Source organism: Podarcis raffonei, chromosome 2, assembly GCF_027172205.1.
Source record: "Podarcis raffonei isolate rPodRaf1 chromosome 2, rPodRaf1.pri, whole genome shotgun sequence".
In the NCBI taxonomy this organism is placed as follows: domain Eukaryota; kingdom Metazoa; phylum Chordata; class Lepidosauria; order Squamata; family Lacertidae; genus Podarcis; species Podarcis raffonei.
In genome coordinates this window covers 88,347,868-88,374,848 of record NC_070603.1, presented here as the reverse complement: position 1 = coordinate 88,374,848, position 26,981 = coordinate 88,347,868, and the positions used below count along the sequence as shown (strand labels likewise).

The 26,981-nt window shown below is 41.7% G+C and overlaps 1 protein-coding gene across 7 annotated transcripts in view; it reads right to left on the bottom strand.

Moving 5' to 3' along the window:
• Positions 1-8,848: 8,848 nt before the first annotated feature.
• SLC6A6 (solute carrier family 6 member 6) overlaps positions 8,849-26,981 on the bottom strand; it is a 55,254-nt gene continuing 37,121 nt past the window's right edge. For all 7 annotated transcript variants that reach the window (XM_053378048.1, XM_053378041.1, XM_053378043.1 and 4 more), the window contains 10 exons: positions 26,531-26,665; positions 24,752-24,855; positions 24,515-24,639; positions 21,096-21,208; positions 19,521-19,658; positions 18,058-18,160; positions 16,330-16,430; positions 14,209-14,379; positions 11,002-11,138; positions 8,849-9,666 (listed from right to left, as the gene is read on the bottom strand). In XM_053378048.1, coding sequence (XP_053234023.1) covers positions 9,582-9,666; positions 11,002-11,138; positions 14,209-14,379; positions 16,330-16,430; positions 18,058-18,160; positions 19,521-19,658; positions 21,096-21,208; positions 24,515-24,639; positions 24,752-24,855; positions 26,531-26,665 — 1,212 coding nt within the window. In that variant the 3' untranslated portion in view covers positions 8,849-9,581. The remainder of the gene's footprint in view (positions 9,667-11,001; positions 11,139-14,208; positions 14,380-16,329; positions 16,431-18,057; positions 18,161-19,520; positions 19,659-21,095; positions 21,209-24,514; positions 24,640-24,751; positions 24,856-26,530; positions 26,666-26,981) is intronic.

Below are 26,981 nucleotides of genomic sequence, written 5' to 3'. Positions count from 1 at the left end.
TACTTAGATTTTTTTAATTAAATAAAAGCAAAACAAAACAGGTTTCTTGTTTTCTTTGAAAAGTTGGCATCTCAGTGATACTTTGCCTATCTGTGGTCTATCTCTGCTTGCACTTGGATCTCTGCTGGGCTGCCTGCTTGAGACCAGAAAGTAATCTCTGGATCATCTCAGAATCACCAGAAGAGAAAAGCAGAATCTGAGGTTAACTTTAGCCAAAGGAACCACTTTTAAATACTTGTTGATTTTGAATGTGAGTTTTAGTGTGCAATCCTCTACAAGTTTACTTGGAGGTGTGTCTTAGTGAGTCTGACAACACTTACTCGCAGGTAAGTGCTTGCAGGATTGCTGCCTTAAGCACATGCTTAGTTGGGCAGTTCACCTCCTTCACTGACAGTCTCCAGCTTCTTCTGCCTCCCAGGGAACAAGAGCAGGCCTCCAATCAGAACCATTAAGACATAGCTGACTTCACGCAGCAAGTCTGGGGTTGTCTCATGCTTGTGGCTGGATGGAAGCAAAAATGACTCTATTCTCCCTAATTTTGTATTGTGCCATGCTCCTGCGACAGCCATTTTGTGACTGGTGCCCACAACGCATTCTCGAAATCCAAAATACATTTGCTGGTCCAAACCAGCTGGCAAACCCTTCAGATTTTACATTTGCAAACATGGAGGAACAGCCCTTATTGCTTCTTTGTCCTGGTAGCCCTGGGTACATTCTGAAATCTTTCATCTCATGATACTGTTCTAGTTGTATCTGTGCAACTCCTCCCACATAGCAGACTCTGGGGCAGCTGAGCTTCTGCTACATCCTTAACCTTGTTTTGTTTAGCATCCAGCCTGATTAACTCAAAAGCTTGCTCACAATATTGTGACACTTTGGTTGGGTCCCAGTAATGCGATTGCCATAGTGTGCATGTAAACAAACAAAACACAATACTTTCAATGCATCAGCACTGCTACCCAACTTTGAACACTGATTTTGAATGCTCTTTGTTATAGAATTTAGCATAATAGTTGAGATAACATTGGAAGCAATGAGTTATTTTTTGTTGGTCTTCCATTGCCATCAGTGGTATTTTAAGCACTTTGGGTTGTGGTCAACAGTCTTCCATGTAGCACAGTGGTGGTTTTTTAAAATAGGGAAGGAAGGAAGGAAGGAAGGAAGGAACCATTCCTGATTGTTGTAAAACTCATTCCTTATAGAAGTTAATAACACAGAGGCATTCCATCAATGTTTAGATATGTGAGACTATTTGTATGGTAACTATGAGGCTGTAAACTCTTACACAGCAACCACAAACGGGCAATAAAGGGGGGGGGGAGCCTCTGTGTTGTACACACACTTTCTCTCTCACCTCTTTTCCCTGACCTCAACACCCTCCTACTCTTCTGGTTAATGTTCAACAGGGAAGATTTCTACTTCCAGTAAACAACTCTTTATCTGTGATCTTTGGCCTGCTTTCTAGGCTGGCATTTGTAACTGAGCAAAGACCTTTGGAGGTTTGGCACTTGGCAGCAGATTCCTACTCCCTCTAGAAGCAGACCAGGAGGCCTCCTGGAGAGCTGTGTAGAAGGCTTGTCAACAGTTAACGTGCAGCAAACATGGTTTCAGCATTTGTGGAAGGTGACTTGCTGGCTTTCGCAAGCACTTTCTACAAGCAGAGGATTGACTGACTTGCGGTACAATAAAAGCAGAGTGTGTTGCACAAGTACAAAGGCATTTTGCTGCAAAATGTATAGGCAAGGTCACTTAAGGACTTCCCAGATCGGAGAAAAAATGTGAGATAGCAGAGACGTGAGATGCATTGCATGGCTTCAACTGACACTTCATCACCCACCAAAAAAAAAACACCCCTGGTCTTGCTGTGGGATTTATTTGTTTTTTTAAAAAATTAAAAATAGCCAATCCTGACTATACAGGATTTCTAGACTGATAGCTACAGTAGTGTGTGTTTTTCTTTTTTAAAAAACCCTGAAGGTGCTCCCTACATATGCAAGATGTGCTTTAAATTCTCCCCATCCAAATGTTCAAGTATGTATTAGGTCAGGGATTGGATTCGGTGCAATAGCTTCTCAGTACAGAAATGTGAGTGCCTAGCACTAGACAAATTCACCAATTGCTGCCTTGAACATCTCAAACTGCTTTCCATGTCTGATAACAGGAAAACTGTGGCATTACCACTGATCAGAGATGGTCCCTGGGTAAGATCCAGCAGAATTCCCTTCTCATAACTGATGGGCCCTAAAAGTAGCAGGTTGGCATGAAGTCTTCTGTAGTAGGAGCTTCATTTTCTGTTTTTGCATCATCACTGCAATATATGACAGCATCTATTCACATGTGATGTGTAGTGCATTCAAGTAATTTAGACTTGTTCCAGGAACCAGAGATGAGGGGTTCTTCCACACTGGAACTAATTTGGGGTGGGATTCAGTTACATACCAGAAAAGTCAGATTGGGCAATTAAAGTTGATGTGGCAGTCTTGTGCAACAAACTCGTTTCTCCCTCACAAAATTTTTGCATTGCACTGAGGTATTCACTCTTGGATGAAGGAAATGGATTGTCATCAATAAATAGAAGTCTTGCATGTAGGCTTGTTTGGAGATTGTGGGATTGACTTTTTAAATGTGAACTGCCTGGGGGATCCAATTGGAAGGTGGTAGGAATCATCATTGGAGGATGGTGCTTGTGGCACACAAGCAAAGGCTGCTGTTGGAAAACACACACCTCTGAATTCCTAGAGTGCACATTCAGGGATGGGGGCTGCAAGCAACAGCAAGCTGTTAGCTTCAGGGATAATAATAAATTTCTTATATCCTGTCCATCTGACTGGGTTGCCTCAGCCACACTGGGTAGCTTCCAACAAAAATACAGAAGGAGTGGAGAAGGAACCAGCTTTGTCTTTAAAGCTGCATTTCTTTTTACCGTCCTTATCGCCACCGGGAGGAATGTTTTCATGTGCTTGTAACCATTCTTATGTTTAAACTTTTCTCCTAAGAACAAGCATTGTGGGGTTTTTTTTGTCCCTTTAGTGCATGCTTCAGTCATGTTTCATGAAACCTGTGTGTTCTCCTGGAACATACCACCCCATGCCTAGTTCTATGCTACCCTTGAGCTGTTCTCAAAGAAAACATGGGATTTTTAGGCAGGATCATAGAAGTGTAGAGTTGGAAAGAGCCAAGATTATCAATCCCAGTCCTGCTATGCAGAAATCTTTCGCACTATGTGGGTCTTGCATCCACCACTCTGAAATTAAGAGTCTCATGTCCGACCAACTGAGCTAGCCAGCTGAATCCAGCCGGTTGGTGAAAGGCAGCCTTGTTAAATGCTTTCCCCTGGGGGCAGCTAAAGGCCTAACAGGTAGGGTGGGCAAGCAGAGGGGTGTGCCCAGTATGCCCCTGAGGTACCATGACAACTTCCTTGATGCAACTTCCTGAGCACAGAGCAGCTTCACATAAGAAACAACCATCTACCAGAAACTAGTTTGAACCTCTTTGGCCATCCCACTGCTATGTCTGCTCCTCCCCACTTTCTTCTCCCACATCCACAAAAAATCAGTGGGGCCTTTTGTGGGAACAGAAGAAACTGCTTGGAGGCCTGCATCTCTGAGAACTGGGGTTAGACACCATTTTAGTTTACTGGCAGTGCTATTTTAAATTAATTGCATTTTAAAACAATTTCCCAACGTTCAGTGTATAGAGAGATCGAGATCCAGCTGTTCCTGAAGCCTGAGTGCATGGCCTGAAACATGCGAGGTGGGAGTAGGGGTGGCAGCAGAGACCCATTTTTTACTGATTAAGTAGCATCCTGGTGAGACACCTGTGTCATTAAATGCTTGTCTCCCCAGTAGAAATTAAACTAGTAAGCTGTTTCCTGGCATGCTGGTGCAGTGGTAAGTTGCACCAGAGGAATTTCCACATGTGTCGCGAAGTTTCAAAAGGTACAGAAGCCCTGCCCAGGGCAGGATCAAAAATAGATAACAGCAATTTGTATTGCTAATATTCTCCATCCTGTGGGCTGAGGAGGAGCAGGCTTGGAGACTGACTGATAAGTCTGAAGACGTTTGGCCCCAGGAACGAGTTGCTGTGCTGGAGAGGGAGGGAGATTTTCCTCTGAAGAAATATTAGCAGGCCACATAATAGGCTGCATGGGTACCTGGCTTATATTTTATGAATTTCAACAATGCAGCACTCAATAGAAAGGTTTTGCTCATTGCATTGTAATATTGGTAAACTCTCACCAGAAGCTAGAAATAACAAAGGCTTGCTCACTTTATAAAGGAAAGGCTTTTTTATTTTTCTGTTTGTGATGATTACAAACTCATCTAAAAAAGCAAAAATGACTTTTAAAATATCAATATACATTTTCTTTATCTAAAAAGCAAAACAGATAAAACTGCAAAATACAAACATTTACGGTATACACAAATAAAACCTAATTTTTTTTCTGGGTTGAAGTACACTCCAAATTCTTATTCCTATACAAATATTCCTTTCTGGAACAATAAGAATGACAAACGACAACAGGTTTAAAATGTCTTCTTAAAAAATTATTCTCAAAAATTATTTTTTAAAAGGAGGGGAGTCTGGTGTCCTCTCCAATCCACGTGGCTACTCCTGACAGATGGTAGTCACAAGTGTGAATTCAAATAATAATTCCAAAATGCTCACCACTGTTTTCAGTAGACTAAAGAGGCTGTCATGTCTTATTTTTATAACTGTAGAGCCCCTGGAGATGCATTCCTTTCAAAACCGCTACAGCACAATACAGCAACAACACAAACAATGTTCTATTACAACAGTGAATGTATCAGAGCACTGCACTGACTGCTTCGAGGGGAGGTGGGAAGAGACATTTATGAACAGCCTCAGACTGTCCTTTGGTTCCTGCCATCTAACCTTGTCCTTCCTTAAAATAAGTCACACGCTCACATACAGACAAGCATTGCCCTTCTGCAGCTGATGGTTAGCCATTTGGCAGCTCATCTGTTACCCTGTCCTTCCAGAGAGTTTTTCAACTCAGTTGCCTGGCTGCCCATAGGAAGGGGTTGGCTTCCAGCCTTAGGCCAACTTGCTTGCGCAATGCATAGGGCTCAGCAAACGCATCTGAGCTAGAAAACTCCTTCCGGCCCCAACCCTAACTTAACAATATTCCAGCTGCAATCCTAAGAATATTTATAGGAAAATGAGCTCCCTTGAACATTTTGAAGAGCAGGCTGCGTGTCTGCGTATCTGGGTTCATCTTTGAGCCAGCTGGCTACTAAGTAGATATCAGTTAAGTGGATTGCAAAACTTGAAAATATCTTTTTGTGTTTTAAAAAAAAAAGGAAATAAGGGGTTAGTTTTCTTTTAGCACATTTTACTTCTCTCCCCCCCAAAAAATTAAACTGAACTTATCATGGGAATTTTCAGATCTAGTTCCATAGCTAGTATTAGTGCTGTCAGTGGAATTCCTAAGGCTATCGTTTAAAAATAAGCTACCACGTTTTATTTCCTGACAAAGGAATGCACATCTTATCATTTTTGCCCACCCCTCCAGCCTTCCATAAAGTACTAACAGGCAACCAACAGCTTAATCCACAACTTGTTCATGCTGTAGGACTGGGACTTCTATGGATTTAGTACCATAGAAGACAACGAGGCAGAATTGGCTTAAATCAAAATACTTTGGCTTAACTGAATTGCAGACTAGGCTGTCAGCAGATACTTTTAGAGATTTAGATAGAGACAGGTGGAATACACAGCTCCTTTCCAGAAGGAACTAGGAAACCAACATGTGGTCTAAAATTACATTCTTCCTGCCAAGCGTTTAGCACAATTTGGACTCCCACTCTAAATTTAAGCAAACCAATGTGAAACTGTAGAGCTTGAATCTGGATGATTTCCAAGCCTGCTTGTCCATTTTCAATATTCTTTAATCATACATTGGAAGGAGGTTTCAAATTCTAACTATGGCTGAGATTGAGCTCTGGACAAAAGTGGTACAGTTCAGAGACTGGCATCTGAACATTTGGTCAATTGTGTGCAGAAAGCTGGGTTGTGCTCCTGGATTTCAGCTTGGATTTGGGTTCCAACCTGCCTCCAGTCCCAAACAGATGGCATCCAAGTTTGGGTTCATCATTCCATATGATAAAACAATTTTTCCTTTAGTGTACAGTTCTTGCTAAAAAATCAAACACTGCAAGGTAGTTCAGAACATCACTACCTTTTCCCATACAGGAAAGAACCAAGTTTTTATTCTGCACTGATCACTATTAAAAGAAAAATAATGAAGAACCATTGTGCCTCAGTGGAGATGTGATTGTTCCTTTAAAATCTTATTTGAGCTTCTGTTCAGCACAGTTTCACCAGCCAATATGATTTATTCAATACAGCATGGAAATCACCTTCAGTTTATAACAGGCTAGCAACTACAGACTTCTAAAAAATGCTAGGGGAAAGGTTTTTTTTAACTAAATGCTTTGAGTTCAGGTCCTCTCAAGCAAAGAAAGCTGTGCAAAGCTTACAACTGTCTAGCGTCCTACTGGCTGATGGATAGAGAGGCAATAATGGCTGAGGGTTGTACCCAATGATGTCCCTCTGTAGATGGAAGTCTCTTTGATCCACTGAAGGTTTACACATACAGAAACAGGAGAACAAGCAGGGAGAAGATGCAATTGCTGCTGATTCTCCGTTCCCTCTGCAGTCCCCTAAATCTGATCCAGAGATTTGGGGAGCCCTCTGTAGTGCAGGGCAATGCAGGAGTAAGAGGGGACTTGCAAAAACAACCTCTCGCTTTCCACCTTGGAAGCCACCACTAGACAAAGCAGCCTTTTGCCAGTCAGGAGAGGTACAACTGGATACAACCCTGAAACACTTCTTGCCTCTTTGAAATTGTTTCCTGGTGGCATTTGGAAGTGGAGACCTGCTATGTATATTACTCAGAAGCATGCCCCATTGCACATGATGGTGCTTAACCTCCAAGTAAACATGGGTTAAGGTCACACCATAAATGAAAAATTACATTACTCTTTAAGGCTTAAAGCAAAGCACAGTAATTTCTGTTGCCATAGCAGCACACACCTTCTCATTGCACAAATTAGCTGCAAGTTTCCTTCCATCAGCCTTGACTGCTCACCTATCCTCCAGCCATTCCTCTTCCCTCTGCCTCCCTAGGCCTGCCTCAGCAGCTGCCCAGCCCAGCTGTTGCTGCTTAAATAACAAAACACCCAGGTTTTTGGTTGCTCAAAACATCCATGCTCTGATTCTGATGCTTATTCTGCCTTGCGGATTCAATCTGACCAGAACCACATACATAGTTTTGAAGCAAAGTGTAAATAATGAGAATTAACCATTTTTTTTCTAATTTACAGTATGTATAAATATTTTGTAAATATGTACTTCTGGTTATATTGTTATTAACTGATACCTCTCAACGAGATTGTGACTAATGATGAATTAATGCTGAAAGTTTGGAAGATGTGTCCTTCTCTTAAACAAAAGTTACCAGACAACTCTGGAAACTGCTTTGGTCAGAACCAGATCTGCAACTGCTGGCTGCAGGTGTCTTGAACGTCCAAGTGATCTGTAACTGGACATTTCTGGAATTCATCCAAATCAAGAACACTGTTTCAAGAACATGTCCCTTTTCCAAACCCACAAAGCATTCAAGGTATGCTCTCATTCTCTCCCCACTTTTTTTTTTTTGGAAATGCAATCACTTATGTGAACAAACATTTATGCTATTCCGCCCTCCCTCCCCCATCTCCCTGAATCCAAACCAGTTCACCAACAGTTAGTCACAATACTGAATATTTAACTTCTTAGTTACAAAATAACAGATAAAATAGGCCACAAAGTTCTACAAAGTAAATTAGAAAAAAACCAGTCTTTCTTTTTTTCAATCATAAATAAGTAGAAAATACAAACAGTTGTTTACAATGTCCCCCTAACCCTGCCCCCACTCCCACCCCATGCCCTTTAATTTGGCAGAATCTACTGTTGACATTCAGATTTACCACATTCGATTATTCAGAGATTTTGCGGTGTGAAAATGTGCTCCTTGGAACAGAAAACCTAGGGATGACAGGCTGTGTTAAACTTGATTGAGGCTTTGCTCACCCCCACCCGCCCCCAATTACACTAACTAGCTAGCATAACTTTTTAAGGTCACTGTGTATATGCCTATAAAACCCTTTCACCCTCAACATGGAAGCTACTGATTCAAATGGCACAGCTTAACCTCAAAATGGGCTGGGTACTTGTCTTCCCTAGCTGGAACTCTAAAAGCGCAGGACTGATTCTTTCTGGTTTTGTTCTGGAAATTCATCCTCCCACAATATGTGCTTAGAGTATCCCCTGGTTGATTATATTTGCACTGGGATCATCAGCTGCTTTGGAAAGCCTGAACTCATTTATTTACTTGCTTATCAAAATATACACTGCACCGTATTTAGGTCAATGTGCACCAGGGAGAGTCAAGGGAATTCAGTTAAGATCTGCTTCTGGCCTAACTCCTCATTGCTTCCCAATAGCATGAAAAGAGACAATACAAGTCTAACCTGTGCTTATTAAATTGGAGTCCTACTTTGGCTAGCAATGAGGCTTGGATGAGAGAGGTCAGCTTTCCCTTGGCTGCCTTAGCCCTCCAGGTTAAGCTTTTCAGCTGGTAGGGGCTAGGATTTGAGAATGATGCTATCATGTCATCGCATATTATGGAAGTGTTTGGCTTAAGGCTCTTCCAGTAGGATGGTCACTGGAAAAAGAAAGCCCTGACCCTGGCCACCTGTGTGTACTCAAAGTTCAGTTCCCTCGCATAAAAATAAATTTGAGACTCTTACCTTAAAAAAAAAAAGTCAGCTATACAAGAAACTTGAAATAACTGTGCTTTGGTCCTTTATTTAAAGTTGTTTCCATTTCATATAAAACCTGACATGACTTAGCAAGCATTTGTAAAACCAATACGCTGTGGCCAATGAGAGCATGGGACACACGCAGACATTTTCTTAGGTTTTCTTTTTTCTTTAAAAAAAATGTAATTAGGAATGTTTTTAAATACTGGCTAGGTTCCAGTTTAAACTACAGTATCTGTCACTGACAGACTAAACTGGCTACAGGTACTCAGGTAAAGGCTTTGCTGCCATTTCTGGTTTACAATCCTGCCCATATTGCGTTTAGTGCCAATACTCACTTAAAAGGGGGCACCACCTCCCCCAGGATCAATGCCCATATGGGAGGGTCTAAGAGCCTTTATCCAACACCATCTTATTACCTTCCATAAGAACCAGGGCTTGGTCAAAACTGAGGTGAGATTTCCAGAAGCAAATCCTTATTCCTGAGGTAAGTGGGAAAGTTCTGTATGCTTAGTTCATTGATGAAAAATCTTGTTCAGATGTTTCATGCCTCATCCAAACTAAAATGCCTTTGTAGCTCATTTCATCTTCTTGTGCTTCCTTATCTCCATACGATACAAATGATGACTCTACTTAAATGCCTGTGAGGATCAGGATCTAAGTCTGCCTCCTGCATCTCCTTCTTTCTCTCTCTCTCACTCAGCTGCATGTCCTGAATAGTCCTGCGCTGCAGTAGCTTCCTCAGCAGTGGGTCTAGAGGTCCATTTCAGGTTTTATAGTGACCGATATGCTACTACGCTGCTTTGAATGATACAGGCCCAACACTCCTTTCTGTGAACTAGAAATGATAAATTTTGGCAAGTTTGGGGTTTCAAAAATGCTTCAGAATTGCACAGCGCTTTTGCAGCATCCTTGCAAATGCTGCACTTCTATACGTGTTCTTTGACAGCAAGCTACCTTTCTAAGAAAATTCAAGTCAAAGCCAGTTCATTTCTCGAGTATGGCCTGCGGAAGACGGGCCACTCCCCACATCACTTTGCTTCAGTCCACTCCGCTGACCTGTTAAGTTACTCTCGTCTCTCAAAAAGCAACCCAAGAAGGGATCTAGGACCCATGGTGGCTTCTCAGAGAAACCCTTCTATACCAACAATAGTAGTAGAGCAACACAAAGGTCTGCATGTCTTTCTCAGAAGTCTACATATAAACTCTGCCTGTGTTGGGATATTAGACACAGAACTGGCTTAGGGAAGACGGGACTCGTGGGATGTAGAAAGTGGCCCTGAGAGGGTACTGCCTGGCAAAATGCCACCCAAGCAGGAATGACCTTGCCACCCTCTTGCAGGCTTTTCGCACAGAAACCATACTCGGGAGATGGCTGCTGCGTGGATTGTTCCCTTGGTTCCCAACTGCTCCCAATTCCCACCCCATATTGCAGCTTTTCCAATTACAAGCACACAAATATATATCTACAATCTCTCTATATTTTACATGGACCACAATAAGCATAAAAGCATGTACCCTTTCCTGCTTTAATTCTCCCCACTTGAACCAGAGGAAGATAGTGCCACACCTTTGAAAACCAGTTTCTTAAAACAACATAAGCATTAAAAAAGCAAATGCCTCCAGTGAGATATTCACTTTCTTAAGTTTTGGTTTTACCCTGTTCGCAACCACACCAGCACCTAAAGAAATTTGAAACGTGTATATGCATATATTTATATGTGTTGTGTGTTGGCATAATCCTATATATGTTTACTCAGAAGTAAGTCCCACTGTGTTCAATGGGGCATAATCCCAAGAAAATGTGCATAGGATTGCAGCCCATGTATATATTGCTGGCAAGAAAATCAACTCAAGTGGTAAAGTGGTATCATGAATAGGCGTTAGATAGATATGTTGTGTGGAGAGAGAGAAAATTAGTAAATTCCTGCAGTGTGCCTAATTTGATATGAAAGCTCTGCCTCTAAATAGAGCGAGAGGCATCCACTGTGATTTACTTTACAAAATATTAAAAAATAAAAACTGAACACACAAAAAATAACTTTCTCTGTGAGAAATAAAAATAAATCCTAGTGCAAATATAAAGCTCTGTAAACCTGGTCCTATGAGAGATTCTATGGTTAGTAAACGGCAGTTTTAAAGCAGGCGTCTTCCTCTCATAGAGAGAGCTCACATCATTGTCTCCACGATGATATGAGTTGGCTTGATCAGTTCTCCATTGGCCATTCCAGGAGGGCAGAAGGGGGCAGCGCTCTCTGTTTCTTTCTCCCACCGAGTTATCTCACGAGGGGCAGCCACTGCCTTCACCCTCTGGAAAGAGAGAAAGGGAAACATGGTATTTGAAAAGGCTTCCAGATCCTTATGAAGTGAAAAATTGGAGTGAAAAAGCCTAACTTTACAGATACATGAATGTGGGCAGAGTTCAATGTAAGGCTAAGTAGGATGCATGTGTGCACAGAATGGGGTGTGCTCGAGATTTTCCCTCCTCTCCTTATAAGAACATAAGCAAAGCCCAACCAGATGCCCCCTAAACCTGTTCTGGGGGCTTCCCCAACGCTCCAGAGCAGATTGGGAGGGAAGGGCACGTGGGAAGAGGAGATGGAAGCATAATTGCATGAGTGGACCTTGTTCTATGCACACAATTTAGTGGAATCCAAACATGTATGACTGAACCGGCAGTGATGACCAGGAAAAAAAATCACCGGCAGGGGTGGGGCATGTGTGTGTGTGTGTGTGTAGAGGTTATGGTAGATATGCATCAACTCAGCCTGCAGCAGCTGTAGAAAAAACTGAATATCATGTTAGGAAAGGGGCTGAAAATAAAACTGCCAGTATTATAATAATACCTATGATGTAGCACACTTGAAATAGCACACTGGGTCATATTCAGCAAACCCATTGCACCAGGAGAAGCTAGTACAAGGATTCCTACATTAATTCCTTCCTCCTCCGGTGCTGTTCCCAAAACAGCTCTGGAGGGTTGGGGCAACCCCCAGAAAAGATCAAGGGGAGGCACAAGGGAAGAAGGTCCCATCATGCAAGGAAAATCCTTGTGCACTGCAATGAACACAAGCCAATGCCAACAGTTCTGGTTGCTGCATCTCAAAAAAAAAAAAACGGGGCAGGGGGAGGAGGAATATTGTAGAGCAGGAAAGAGTATAGAAAAGGACAGCTCCCCTATGAGGAAAGATTAGAACACCTGGGGTTTTCTGGTTTAGAAAAAAAGATCAGAGAAGACATGACAGAGTTGTGTAAAATGATGCATAGTGTGGAAAAAGAGGAGAGACTTATCTCTTTCACACTCACTCACTCAGAGTCATCCAAAAGAACTTAATGGGTAGCCTGTTTTCAAATATTGTATTTTAAATGGATGTAACCTGTCCTGGGACCTTATGGTGAAGGGTAATTAATAAACTGAATAGATTTGGCACAAAGGAGATGGAGTATTTCTTCATACAGCACGTTGTTAAGTGAGGGAATTGGCTGCTGCAAAATGTCAGTGGCACAGTGGCTGCTGCCTTAGATGGCTTTTAAAAGGGATTAGACCAATTGATGGAAGGTAGGGCTATCAGTGGCTACCCATCACGATGCCTGTATGCTTCCTCGGGATCAGAGACACCATGCTTCTGAGTTATTCAAGTCACTAGTGAACAAATGAAAGAGGGTGCTGCTTGTGGGTTTCCTGCAAGGATCTGACTTGGGGGGGGAGGGGGGTGTTGAAATACACATGCCTTTGGTATGATTTGGCAGGGCTGCTCTTATGTATTCACAGTTCAAATGGCAAAAAAATGTTGGTTCATGACCATGAAGTGGATTTAGTTTGAACGTCCAAGCCAGTGCTCATGAGACAAGATGAGATCAGAAAACTGATTTTGTTACTGGGAGAAAGTGTGATAATGCAAAGAACAAGGCAACACAGAAGAAAGGTTTTGGGGAAAGCTGGTGTGAGTAATATGCAGTGAGCATCACTTGGACCTGAGGTACTGATAAGTTACTGCTTCCACTAGGTGGCTCTCTTAACTCAGTAGTGCAGCTGATGCAGGCTAGATCCTTCCACGCAGCACACTATGTAGCTAGGATGCCCATCTATGGTGCGGCACCCGGAAGGGAGGCTGCACACTCAACATGTGGACCCCACAGGTGGATCTTCATGTCTTTACTAGGGCTCTTGTCAAAGTACAATCATCAAAAGCTAGGCTGACTTGTCTGAGATTCCAGTATAGCAACTAAGCAGAGGACTGCTACTCAAGCAACTCTTATAATCTGGCAAAATAGTAATAGCGCAAAATAGATGAGTCCTGGATTTATTTAAAAAGGATAAATATTTGAAGCTTGCCCCTTTAGAAATATATGCAAATAGAAGTCCTATACTGGGGGGAAAGCCTGCTATATGTTGCATAACACAATGAAGGAATTAGTAAGTTAAACTGTATTGATGCCTGATTGTAAACTATTTATTAGAATGAATATATTTGAGTGTTGTTATTTAAAATACATGTTGTTTAAAAACTGATAATTAATTAAAAATCTATTAATAAAAAGGTCTATATTATTGCCTGGTTACTGTTTCTGTGCATTTGATTATTACAGTACCAAATGCTTGCACACTTCCTATGTGCTAGAGTCTGGGCATTTTATACCTGGGTATCTCCACTCCAGTAAGTACTATTGCAAAGAAGTCACTTTGAGAAATGGTGTGAGAGGCAAGCAGAAGGCCCCCATTTGGATAATGCTTAGACTATTGGTCTTCTTTAACTAGATGATCATGACCACTACTGGCGTGCAACAGCAGCACTACCAACATACAAATGTAAGATTGAAAAAATTAGAAAGCGTGTCTTCAAATGGATGTTTGGGCTAAATAAGGTCCCAAGTTGGAAAAGGTTGGAAATTACTGTACTGGCTTAGAGGAATCAACTTGGATAGAGAGGGCTTTGTGGTTTGTAAATGGACACCAGTTCTTTTAGCAAATATTACAATCCCATGCATGTCTAACTTCACTCTGTACTGGCCGCGTTCCAGCTGTCCAGAAGCTAAAATTATTGAGCACCTGTATTCTTTTCCAGAATGTAAATATGACTAAAACAACAGGCATCTTATTTAATTGCACTGAACCTTGTCCAGTTCAACAGAAGAACTCTGCTATGCCCTGTTTTAAGCATTGTGAATGCACCAAAATAACAGGGCCTGTAAAACTGCCCTATCCATTGAATGAATGACCAGGAAAAACTTTTGTAGATGTAGAAATGATGTATGTGCACTGGAAATAGCCTGGATCCTGCAGCAAAGCACTAGAGTTGAGGCTGGGAAGGCAGTTGCGGAGAAAAAAGCCTGTGAGGGCCAGTGTGCATTCTCATGTACTTCCAGGTTGTTGACTTACCTCAATGAGAGAGCCATCGGACTGTAGAATACGGATAAGCATTACAAGCGGGATGCAGACCATAGAAGAGAGGGCAAGAATCCACCCCAGGCCAATGGCCCACTGAGGATATATGTACACCTTGTTGTAGGTCAGTGGTGTATACTTGGCCAGAGAAAAGATAAAGCACCCCTGCATTAGGAAAAGAAACAAAACAAAACAGACAGGCTGAAGATTTGTTGGAAGAACTGTATGCACCTTGTTGCTACTGACACTAGTAGCTGCATGGATTTACAGTATCCAATGAATGTACAGTCTACAGGAAAAAACACGAGCTTGACAATAGATAAGCTTGACAAAAGTTGAGCTTCTGCTGTAGTTTTTGCTGTTGTTATTTGCTTTCATGCCTAACTCTGCACATGCCTAAGTGTGTGTTTACAAGAAGCTGTGGAGTGGGAGAAAATGACATTTTAAAAGCTTTCTCCACTTCCTTTTTGGAACTTCAGATTCAGAAAACAACATCTACCTCATTCCTTCCTTTCCATTAAGTACGCCCCCTTAGTGCTTCCTCTGCCCCTGGAATCACACTGCTAGAGATTATGGTAATAATTGGTAATAGCAGGGGTAGGGGATGCCAAATTTGTTCTGCATCCTTTCCCAATTCAGTAAGAGTGTTGTTTTGTTGTATATTCTGTGCAACCAAAAGTGAAAAAGTGCAGCATGCAGCACACCAGGAGCAGCTGATGGGGTGCACACCAAGCCTTCTGGCAGCTGTGTTATGATGGGGTGGGGGAAAGAGGCGACAGGGAAATAAGCCCTGTGTACAGACACACCACTGGGAGTGCTGGCTACTCCTGTGCTGCACTACTATACACCAAAAAGAACAAGAAGGCTTTGATGTATTCATCGTAGCACTGCCCTACTTCTTTTCACTTGACATGAATGCTTCCACCTTTTAGGCTTTGTGTAATATGCAGTGCAATCTTGTTCATGTTTACTCAGAAGCAGATCTTGCTGTGTTCAGTGGGGCTTTCTTCTTGGTAAGCCTGCAGAGTAAGCCATCTCAAAATACTAGTATTATAGACCCACTTCTCTCTCACGCTTCCTGTGTGCTAAAGTATATAAAGTTTAACTGAAATAGCTTGAGGAACCATCTAATGGCAATGGCCCATCACATTCCAATGCCTTCAAACAATGCTTGATTACTGTTCTGCTTACTGCATGTTTATTTATAGAATTTATAGCCTGCCTTTTGCTGCAAATGCCCTCAAGGCAGCTTACAAAACTGAAAGTAGCAAAAATGCAGCTCTACGCAGCCACCAGTAAGATAAAAACCTCTCCACAGGCCACTTTGACAGCTGTGTAGGACAGCCAGGTGACTGGAAGTTCAAGTAGGGACTGCAAAAAGAGGCATTAGAAGCACACTCTAAGGGCGTCCATGCTTCCTTTTTCGCAGCTCCAGCTTCAACTTTCACGTTCTGAATTCAAGCAGTGGCTGCAAAAGAAGATTCATGAGTGTGCTTAAGAGTGTACTCCTTATTCTTCCTTTGCAATAGGATGGACTTTGCCTAGATTAAAAAAAGGTAATTAATAGAGTGCCAGGCAAACAGGCACATAGCTTGGGGGTGCTTCTGGGTTCGTTGTTGTTGCTTGAGGCTCAGGCGGCTTCAGTGGCAGGGGGTGCCTTCCGCCCTGTGATCCTCAGATGAAGGGCGGTACAGAAATTATTATTATTAATGATGATGGTGATGATGTGTGGGATTAAAATTTCATCATTTGGGCACCCTATGAATACATTAAAAGCCACTTCTGTTAGCTGCAGCAGAGTGGTCCACAGGAAGGCCTCTGAAAAAGATCTTAATTGGTAGGCAGGTTCACGTGGGAGAAAAATGGTCTTCTAGGTTTCCCAACTGAAGGCATTACATGCAAAAGTCCAGCAGTTTTATATGGGCATGGAAAAAAATGGAATGCCAGTGGAGATGTTTTAACATGGGAGCAATTCCTTTACACATTATACATTTTTAACTCGGTATCTTAATTCATGAAGCTACTGTTGGAGAAGATGAGGAGTAAAATAATAAAGCAACAAAGTCTACTACAAATGCAAAACCATGTTTTAGCCAAGCTGTTTCAAGCACTCACCACACAGAGAACCGGTGTGATTATAATCCAGCTCCACTTCATCCAGGGACCGGGCCTGTAACCAATCATATCTTCAATGGCATCGTAAAAATTATCAGCGCCTAGAGTTCGACAAAAGGGAAAGGAAATGTTACTAGTCTGAATGAGATGCCTGTTTTGGCTCTAACCTCATAATGGGAGCTATGCCACAGTTTTTTAATTCTTTTTTATTAAATGCAAAATCAAGTGTAGAACAAAACCATCACAGAAAACAAGTACCAAAAAAGGGGGGGGGGGTCAGAGATATCGGTAATACATTCCAAACCTTTATTATAATAGAAATTATAACAAGTTTCTAAAAATATCAACATGGATATCACTTAACTTCCAGGGGGATGAGCTGCAGATCCAATAAACCATAGTTTTATTGTATTATCCACAACCATTTATAGGCTGGGAGGGATAGGACTAGGGAGACAGGCTATATTTAACATAAACACTAACTTCATACCAAACAGAAAGAAATTTGTTCTTTTTTGACCTCAGTGGGGCTGATTCCCACACTTATGTGCACCAGAGTTTTGAAATAAAGTTTGTTTTCAAGAAGCCTGAAAAGAGTGCTGGAAAACCCACACCTATCTTACACTTTCTTTGTGCCTGTTAAAACAGTGATTCTTCCCCAGTCTGCTACTGGTCCAGGAATTTTTTTTCCAGCTTTAAAAGTTAAACTTATGCTTTCTCCTTCACAATGGGATGCAACTAAAAAGACACCACACTATAAAAGTGATGGCAAGCCAGACCCATTCAGAGTTGGCTATGTAGTGCCGAAGGCAACGGAAGCTGCACCGCCTTCCCTCTGAAGTTCCAGACCACTCAGATGAACATGCAAAGTATATCTGGGCAGATGCTCCCTGTTGTGCTGCACTGCAGCACTTTCATTGCCACAGAGCAGCATAGCAAAAGGGAACATTGGTACAGTGGCCTAACCCCATTAACTTTCCTCTCAATAAGCCCAGCCATTCCTTTTCAATTGTCCCCTGAAAATCTTGCTTTTGGAAAAGGGAGATACTTTTTGAAAGTTCCCCAAACCAACCGCCGCATCCAGCTTGATTCAGCCAATGTCTCTCACAATGTAATGTGTATTATAAACACTACTTCATTTTTCAAGGCTGGGACTCAGGCTCACTTCCTAAGAAAGCCAATATGCTGTTTCAATTAGGAAAATGATTCTTAGCCTCACATTCACCAACTCTGTTCCCATATAGCAGGGACGTCCAACTCCCAATAGACTGTGATCTACTCACAGTATAAAAAAAACTGGCAGTGATCTACCCATTGTCGTTGGAGGATGTCGTTGTTGAGCTTTTTTTGGAAAGGCAAAGTTGTTGAGATTTAAGCCACAGTTGTTCAGCTTCCTCCTCCCTTTTTTGGGCGGGGGGGGAGGATATCTCTGAGGGGCCAAAGATCTACCAGGAACACCCCACATCCAGTAGATCACGATTTACCTGTTGGACATACCTGTCATATAGCAACCTTTCCCCCCCCCTGTCAAGGACTGCATCTCAGGGAGCAAAGTAAGAAAAATTATATTTGTCACTTAGACCCCTATTTTAGCTCGACCCCTATTTTAGCTTTGCCTCCCTCACAATCCCAACTCCTGGGCTCCAGGGGCCTAATCTTCCAAGCTCCTGCAATTTTTAGTTGTTCCTGTAGGAAAAATACCAGGCCAGATATTTACAACTTACTCACCATAAACCCAGGCTACAGCAATGCATTCAAAGAATGCAACCCACAAAAGGCATACACCACTAGCTGCATAGTAGTCAAAGAGTTGAAACACATACATGCCACCCTGAAAAAGAGCAAGAGAGAAAAAGAAACAAGTGCTATTAATAAACCACAAAGAAAACCTGTGGCAAGCAAGATGACCTTCATCCCTATCCTTCACATCTATGACTCACTCTGGAGAAGATTACTCATCTGCAAATACAACTGTCAATCAACTGTTGGGGAGTTATAAGCACATGCTGTTGTCCTCCCCAGAACATGTACTTATTTCTTATATAGAAGGCATTTTTGAAAGAGATTGTGATTGACCAAAATTAAACCATTTAGCTTATTCTACTCCAACACTGAGCTATTTCCTTTCTAAAGGATAGTATTTTAGGATGGGCTCTCACAAGAAAAATATGGTGAGAGAAAACAATTGGTGTTCAACGGAAATTGCTATAACAAGACCAAAATATATGGAAGCAATGCTTACCAAGGAGCTTCCTCATATATGGGCTGACACTGCTTTTCCCTTAGCATGATGTTTTCCTTTCATGCACCGTATTTCCCTCTGCTCCATTTTCTAGCACCTTCTATAAGGCTCTCTTGTAAAGGTAAAGGGACCCCTGACAGTTAAGTCCAGTCGCGGACAACTCTGGGGTTGCGGCACTTAGCTCGCTTTACTGGCTGAGGGAGCCAGCATTTGTCCACAGACAGTTTCCAGGCCATGTGGCCAGCATGACTAAGCCGCTTCTGGTGAACCAGAGCAGCACACGGAAACGCTGTCTACCTTCCTGCCAGAGAAGTACCTATTTATCTGCTTGCACTTTGACGTGCTTTCAAAGCCCCAAATATAATAGGCTTCAACCTGCACCATTTCCCACATGTTTCACATCTGTCTAGCTTTGTTTACTCCAGATCTACAGCACAACGGAGCACGCTATCTAGGTTCTTCTATAAGAATAAGCTTGGGGGAAATGCAGTGCTGGATAAAAGCAGCACTAATAATACACAGGGCTACAACTGGCATGGCCTTACATTGACACCACTGGAGAACTTAAGAGAAATGAAAGATTTGGATAAATCAGTTTTCAACTGTTCTTTCTGCTTTAAAAAACAATGACAACAACAGAGTAACCGTTTTATAGAGCCAGGCTCCTCTCTTAGGTACCAAGGAATTTCCCCTATGCTCAGGCCAAACTATTTGTATATCCAGCCCAGTACTGTTAGCTCTGGCTGCTACCAGCTCTCTGAAGCTCTCAGAAGGAAAAGTTCTCCCAATTTTATTTTAACTGGAGATGCAGGAAATCAACCTGGGACCTTTTCACACAAAGCCTGTGCTCTGCCATTGAACTGTGATTGCTCCCTCTTGCACTGTACTATTTGACTTCACAGAATGAAATCAAAACCCAAGCAAACCCACACCAGCTCGTCTCACTTACTTCAGTCACCATAGATAGTCCCAGAAGATAGCTGACGAAACATATTATAGCGATGAAGATTTCCCGTCGGTAACCCTTCCTTAGGAAGGATGGGTACAGATCAACTAATGACGTGATCTGTCCTTCAACTTCAACAAACTGGCAGAGAAGGAAAGAAAAAAGAACCCTGAACAACTGCCATGAATGTGTTCCATTCTTTCATAAAAGGCATCCCTTGGAAACAGTGCTGGCACTCTCCCTGGAGAAGCTGAATCCATTTACTTGCTTAACCTTTCAACAAGTCAAGGTTACAGCCTGTGAGTGGTGTCCAGCTGCGGTTTTGCACTCAGAAAGTCCTCCTCCCAAGTATTTAAAAATAAGTCCCTATTTTCTTCTTTCAGTTTATTATGCATGGGAATATAAGCAATTTTCTTTACACACATAACACATCATATTTGTTTCTGCTAACGAGCAGCAGCTGCACTAGTACTGTGCTTTGTAAGACTAACTCACAAGCTAATGTATTAAAATCTTTCTTTAACCCAGGGCCTTAAAATACAGTACACTTCCAGAAGTTTTTTTTTCTTCTGTTGCAATACAACTATAGTCTAGCTTGCTCCTAAGCTATTCTAGCATTCCAAAATCCTGCCTGACAGCGCTCCAAAAGCAAACAAAACATTAAGTGCTCCAATTAGTTTTAATTATTCGACACAGTGAGAAATGACTTAAAATTACTAGGCAACCCTCAATTTACATAAGTACTTGGTTGCAGAACCACAGCACCAAACATGTTTTAACATTCAATTTGGAAGTGATTAAAAGTCACTCACTGGAGTTCAAAGATTAAGCACTAAAGAGCCATTTAGAACAAATGGAATGCTTTGCCAATTTAAGAGATCAAGTGAGTAACAGCCAGAGGGAAAACTCCACTAATCGCTGCTCATATGAGAGGTTTTGAATTCAGTAAACTTTCTGCCCCTGTCAAGTAGATTTATTTAATGTTAAAGCTACTTTCCCAAGGAATAAATAGAACCTTGTTAGTTTAAATTCTTAAACCAACTCAATGAAATACCCCCTAAATCCCTGGTACATCTGTGCAACTAGCAATAGCCTACAAATTATTAACAGATTTATTTGCGTCATATAAATAGGTCTCTTTGGGGAGGCGGGGCAGCCGTCCATTTCCTCAAGGAATAACAACACCACCAATGTGTACTGCACATTTAGTCTAACTGTTTTAAAAGAGAGCTTATCCATGGTTTCAGTTTTCAAGGGTGCTGAACTGTAAGAGACCTTATGAAAGCCAGGACATGCAAGGGTACTCAACCCCACATCCCAAGGATGGCTTTGTCCCTTTCTGATTTAGCTGAAAACTTCCTGAATAACTTAATTAGCCACTTCATACAGTTCAAAACAGTGCATAGGCTAACACTGATTAACAGCTGTTATCCTTTCTTTGCTAGAGAATGAAGCAATCCCTTTTTGCAACATTTATGATGCATTTGCCCAAGAGCATAAAATGCAACAAACCCAATTACATTGTTACATTTTCCATCATACAGTATGGGTGCCGTGTTTGTTGCTATGGTTACTCACCTGGCTGTCCAGGCCAAGCAACAGAAGCATAATAAAAAAAAGAATAGCCCAAAAAGTTGGGAGTGGCATCATGGACACAGCTTTCGGATAGGCAATAAAGGCCAGGCCTGGACCTAAAGGAATAAAGGGAGAAAAGAGGAGAAGATATAGTAAGTAAGCAGCTCATTCTGAAAGGCAAGACCCCCTCTGCCTCTCCAGAACAGATGCTTGATTCGATTCAGATAAACCAAAACCCAACTGAAGATTCCAGAATGGAATTCACTTGGATCCTTTATCTGACAAAGAAGCATGCATTGCTAGAAAAGGAACTCCAACAATCAAATTCAAAAGCCATTATTTATCCACTTTCAGTCTCAGCATCTGCCTCAACATGCCAAGAATAGGTCAAACTCTACACGCATCATGCAGAAAGTGAACAAGATAGAAGATGAGCAGCTGGGCTTATGGTGTAAATGAGACATAGTTATAGGATGATCGGTTCCTGTGCTCCTTTATGAACAGAGGAGGGGGGAAATGCCATACATGTTCTCTTTGTTTTCGCAACCCCCAGCCCCTCCTTGGACAAATAAAACCAACAACATATACTTCAAGGGTTTGGGATTTGTGCTCCACAGGCCAGATTTGGAGCTGCTGTACCCCTCCACAATTCTATCAATGCCAACAAAAAGCATTTCTATACCACAACAAAGGAAGTGGAAAAACTGATTTGACTATCTAAATAATCAATCCTCCGTCCCTTCCTCTGAAGGGGTTGGTAGCTGCATTGTGTTAATGGCTTACCCAATGTCTATAATGAATCAATTTGCTACTATCAGTAGGCAGTATTCTTTTAAGATACAAAGCAATAGCTGCTGTTTTTTCATTCTGAAAACCTGCTGGGTGAAATAAGGCTAATGTCTCTCAACTAGTATTGTTAATAATCATTGGTAGATTATTCCATATTTGCACTGTGGATGAGCCACTAGAAGCCAAAACCAAGCTCATTTCCATGGCACGTGACAGTCATGCACTACAATGAGATGAGCTTTCAGTTTATATTGGTGCCACTTATTCAGGTGCAATAAAGAATCATATAGAGATGAAAAAGCCCAAAAGCACTATTGTTTATGTTTAAAGTATTTGGGTAGTTTTAAAGATGACTGAAAATATTGCATCAACACTTTTCACACAAGCTTTTGTTTAAAGAAAATACACTGGCATTCCAGTTTATAGCTCTACTTTATTTTTCTTCTTTTATCTGTTACAAAGTACAGCAGAAGATTACTCTACAGATTACTCCTTGTCACTCACCACTGAATGCCTCTGCTACCTTCCATTTTCCATGCCATTAAACTGAATGGAAAGGCAGGTGAGTGCAGCAAAATGAAAAAATGCTGGCACCCCAATCCTGAATCTATGGTCTTCACCTCAGAAAAATTAGTTGAGCATGACCCACTAAAATAAATGAGATTTAAGTTAGACGTACCCTTGATTTCAATGGAAATTAAGTGCAGCCACTTTTCTCTGAATTGGTGGCACTGGGGCAAATGCATATTTAAGGTTATTTAAGGTCATGACAAACACTGCTGGGTAAGGAACAAAATGTACAAATGGGTGTTATCCACATTATTCCCTCTTGTGAACCAACTGCTGTGACTGAATACATTATTTTAAAAAATAAAAATTGCATCAGTCAGTTATTTAGGAAGGGAACTAGAACTGAATCCTGTTCCTCTACTTCCCCTTGAAAATATTTTAGCTTTTTTAAAAGAAAAAGGGGGGGGGAGACTATGCTCACCTCAAGCTGTTCTATGCATACAGAGCTAAAAAGTACTGGTTTCCTGGGCTCATCTCTCAACGGAGCTCACTATGGCCAACTATTGCTTATCTGCTCATAAAGTTAATTAGGCTGATCTCCTACCCACATGTACTTCGAAGTAAGTCCAACTGAACTAAGTGGGTCTAAGTTAACATCAGCCTTAGCCACTTTTTCATTTTAAAAAGTGCTGTGTAAGACTAAGGCATCAAACATTTAGATCTGATGGCTACAATCTTTCAACAAACTGACAAGCACATGCTTACTCAGAAGAAATAAAACCTGCCGTGTTCAGTGTGGTTTGCTCTCAGATATGTGTGCATAGGATTGCAGCCTTAAGCATACTTAAGTAATTGAAATCAACAGGGTTAAGCTCTGCATTGGGATGTTAACAGCCATTCCCAGCTCCCTCATTTTCCTGCCTGCCTTGAAGAACTAGCCTTGTTTGTTAAATAAAATTTGAGGGAATATACGAATCTCCACTGGCATTCCTCACCACTATTAAAATGGCACTATAGGAAGAAAAAACGATCTGTTTGACAATATGGCACGGCAAAATCACAGTACAAGTTTTCCCCACAGCACCCGAATGGGTGACCTTTGTCTGCTGCCTGAGGTGTGCATTAATATTAGGGTAGTCACAGCCTTTTAACGGCTTCACATCCAATGCCGATGCACATTTCTTGCCTTTTCAAGCTGTTTTGAACCTTGCCAAACCTGCACTCACAGAGAAAAATAAAATGTGTATAATGGATATGACCAGCAGAAACCTCTGGGGTTCTACAATACCCTTTTTACTAGCTAGTTGCAGAAATTGCTGCCAGCCAGTCTAAGTGCTATCGTTTTAAGTAAGTTCACATAGACTACAATGAAAAGAGCATTTGGCCTAGCACGTCTGGGCTTCGAAGGCATAGTTAATTTGAGCTGCTGTGCTTCCTCAGGTGTTACAAGGCAAGTCCAGAAAAGTATGCATGCTTTGTTTGAAAGTAAATAAGATAAGGACATATTGTTCTTTTAATGCACATGTATCCCAGGGAAATATGTGTAGGAATCAATCCACTGTTTCCTGTATATGGAAGTACTCTATGCAGGAATGTAAAATATGTTGGGAGGGCAGGAAGGGTGCAAAAAGGGGGGCTCCTCTCTTTCTAGTTTCTATACAGCCTTGTCATGGAAAACAATGGCCCTTCACTAAAATATACATGGTGCAATAAAACTCAAGGCATATCCTAGCACAGCTATAATCTCTTGAGGTCACTTGCTGTGGGTCTATGGAGCTTTCGGCGATCATATCTATTAGGAATTTGATTGAAGCAAATGGAGAGCGACCACAGAGGTTCATATATTTATAAACTGTTTGCATCTCACATATTTTTGACTCTGTTCTGGGCATTTCTTTTAAACTCAATTCCACTTTATGTTTCTGCATGTTTTCAATTTGTTTCGAACTGTCACACCCATTGAAATAAATTAAGACTTTGTCTCCTGAAATGCTGAGTAATTTTACTTTTCAAAATATCTCCTTTTGGGGGGAGGGGGAGAGGGGCGGTTGATTTGGTTTGTATTACTTTGCTCACACACTGGGTGGCAGTGCCCACCATCACTGCCACCGACACCATCGTACCTGACTCTGCCACATCAGCAATGTCCACCCCTTGCTCTTGTGCCATGAAGCCCAGGACGGAAAAAATTGCGAAGCCAGACACAAAACTGGTACCACTGTTCAGGCATCCCAGCAGCAAACAGTCCCTAAGTCACACATATGTCATGGAGGAAGTTAATTGGAGAAAAAAATTGAACCCATGGTTCCCTACACATCAATTAGCTAACATGTACTAAACCCCTTTGGTAGGAAACTTGCCTATAGCAGTTGTATTTGTATTTATTGTAGCTCCCCAAGGAAGTCATTGCACCTAAGCAGATTGCATAGGAGAAGAAGATTTGCGTCCCAGCATCTATCCAGACCTAAAGAAAACACGAAAAGGCCCATTAGAAGGCTGCATTTTGCACCAGCACCGGCCATTTATCTAAAGCTAATACAGACTATGCAACCCCCACAATGTGACAACAATAGACGTCTCTTTAAAATAATCTGCTCATAAATGCTAGCCATTGAATGCACCTACACTGTTCAATACCAGAGCACAACATTTTGGCATAAAAGTGAATAAAAACACAGTTATTTTAAACAAAAACAACAGAGCATTACATATACACAGTCCCAGTTTTGAGCATCACCCGTTGTAGATCCCAGCAGACTAATATACACACAAGATACATTTCAAGATCAGTTCAGTGGTTTAAGAATCCCAGGCTTTTTGGTGGATAGCACCATGCTCCCTCCCAATACCTCTTAGGGTTTTTCTTGCTGTGGCCAATTATGTCTTCCAGTGCGCTCTGCTTAGGCCAGTGGTAGGGAACCTCACCAGAAGGTTAAGGGCAAAACACTGCCCTCCAGCCCTCTCTCCCTAGAACTCTCTCAAGGCCATACCCTCCACCAGCACTATTTCAGACCCCCCCTTAAGGGTTTTTCCTTTGTTGGAATATGTCTTTGAACTATGACAATGCCTCTTGGTTTCCTGGACGGATAGCAAGGGCTGTGTGTAGAAATGAGTCCCACTGTACAAAGGTAAAAATTGCATTTGTTGCTTCACCCACTTTTGCAACTGTCGCCTCCCACCGCTGGCACGTGTCCCCTGCCCCACAGAAGGCTGCCCAAGTGGGAATGTGCCCCTTGGCCTGAAAGGGGTTCCCCAGCCCTGGCTTAGGCTAACAGAGAAGAGGTTAACGAATCAGAACAGGAAAGAAGCAGCAACCTCTCACATAGCTGCTATAAATGGTGTTCCAGATGGATTGTACTCAGTGGCATTTTCATCCAGCTTGTATCATAAGTTGCTTTTCATTCACTGCTCATATCACAATATTACCATAGTCTTATGTGCATTCCCCACCCCCACCCCACTTTAACAGTTTTGCATTTCCCCATTGCTATGGGGTAGAGCTTATGGCTGACCAGATCATAAAATAAACTGTCACATAATTTGTAAGCAGTTGAAGATGGAGCAAAAAAAGAAAAGAAAGTGCTATACTCCTGCACTTTACTAAGGGTGCTATCTTCCAAACATTTGCATAGAAGCAAGTTTCTACAAAGAATGTGAAAGGTATTCAGCATTTCCCATTTTATTTCACTGTCCTTAACTGCCTTCCCCCCGGGCGTCCATATGACATGGACATTTGCAAATACTCACAAGTGCTCCTTACCGTTCTGTTCGCTGCTCCATAATTTTGCTGCCTTTAAGAGCTAAAGACTGAAGCAAAAATTATCTCCCTTACCTTGTCCACAGCCTAATATCAACAAAAAAGCTGAGATGCTATATTTGGACAGAGTCTACAAGCCTCAGAATCCTTCTGATATAAAAAGATATACACACATGGAAAATGCATTAACACATTAACAATAATAACCTTTTTGACAAGATACGGTGGAAAGGAATAACACCATGGAGGTAATCTTCAATTAGGTTTTGACTGCTTCAAGATTACAAGAAAATCTACTGCACAATCATCCCACTGCCCTCCTCACAGTTTGTTTAGAGCATAGGAAGAAAAGTATCACCACTTCCAGTTTTTAGTAACCCACCTGTGGATCTGCTAGCCGAGAGATGTCAGGGTAAAGATAAAACTTGATGCCCGTTGAAGCTCCAGGTAAAGTGACACCACGGATTAACAGTACAAGAAGCATGATGAATGGGAATGTTGCTGTTATGTACACAACCTGGTATTAAAAATGAAAAATGTTATCACTTTTTGACAATAAAAAGCTAGAATTTTAATTGTATACGCCTGGTATTTGAGGTTACAAATGGTCTCATCTCTTATCTTCAATTCTTATCCCCCTGTTTGCTCTCAGCTTTCATTATTCAGTGGATCACAGCAGGTTCCCCTTAACTGCATGCACATATATCCATCATGACAGAGAAAGTACATTATCGGACTTTAATGCTGACTTTAATACTGGTCACGTTTCTGTTTCCAGTTCCCCCAGGTCACCGCTATGTCAGGCGTGATCAACATGGTGCTCTCCAACTACC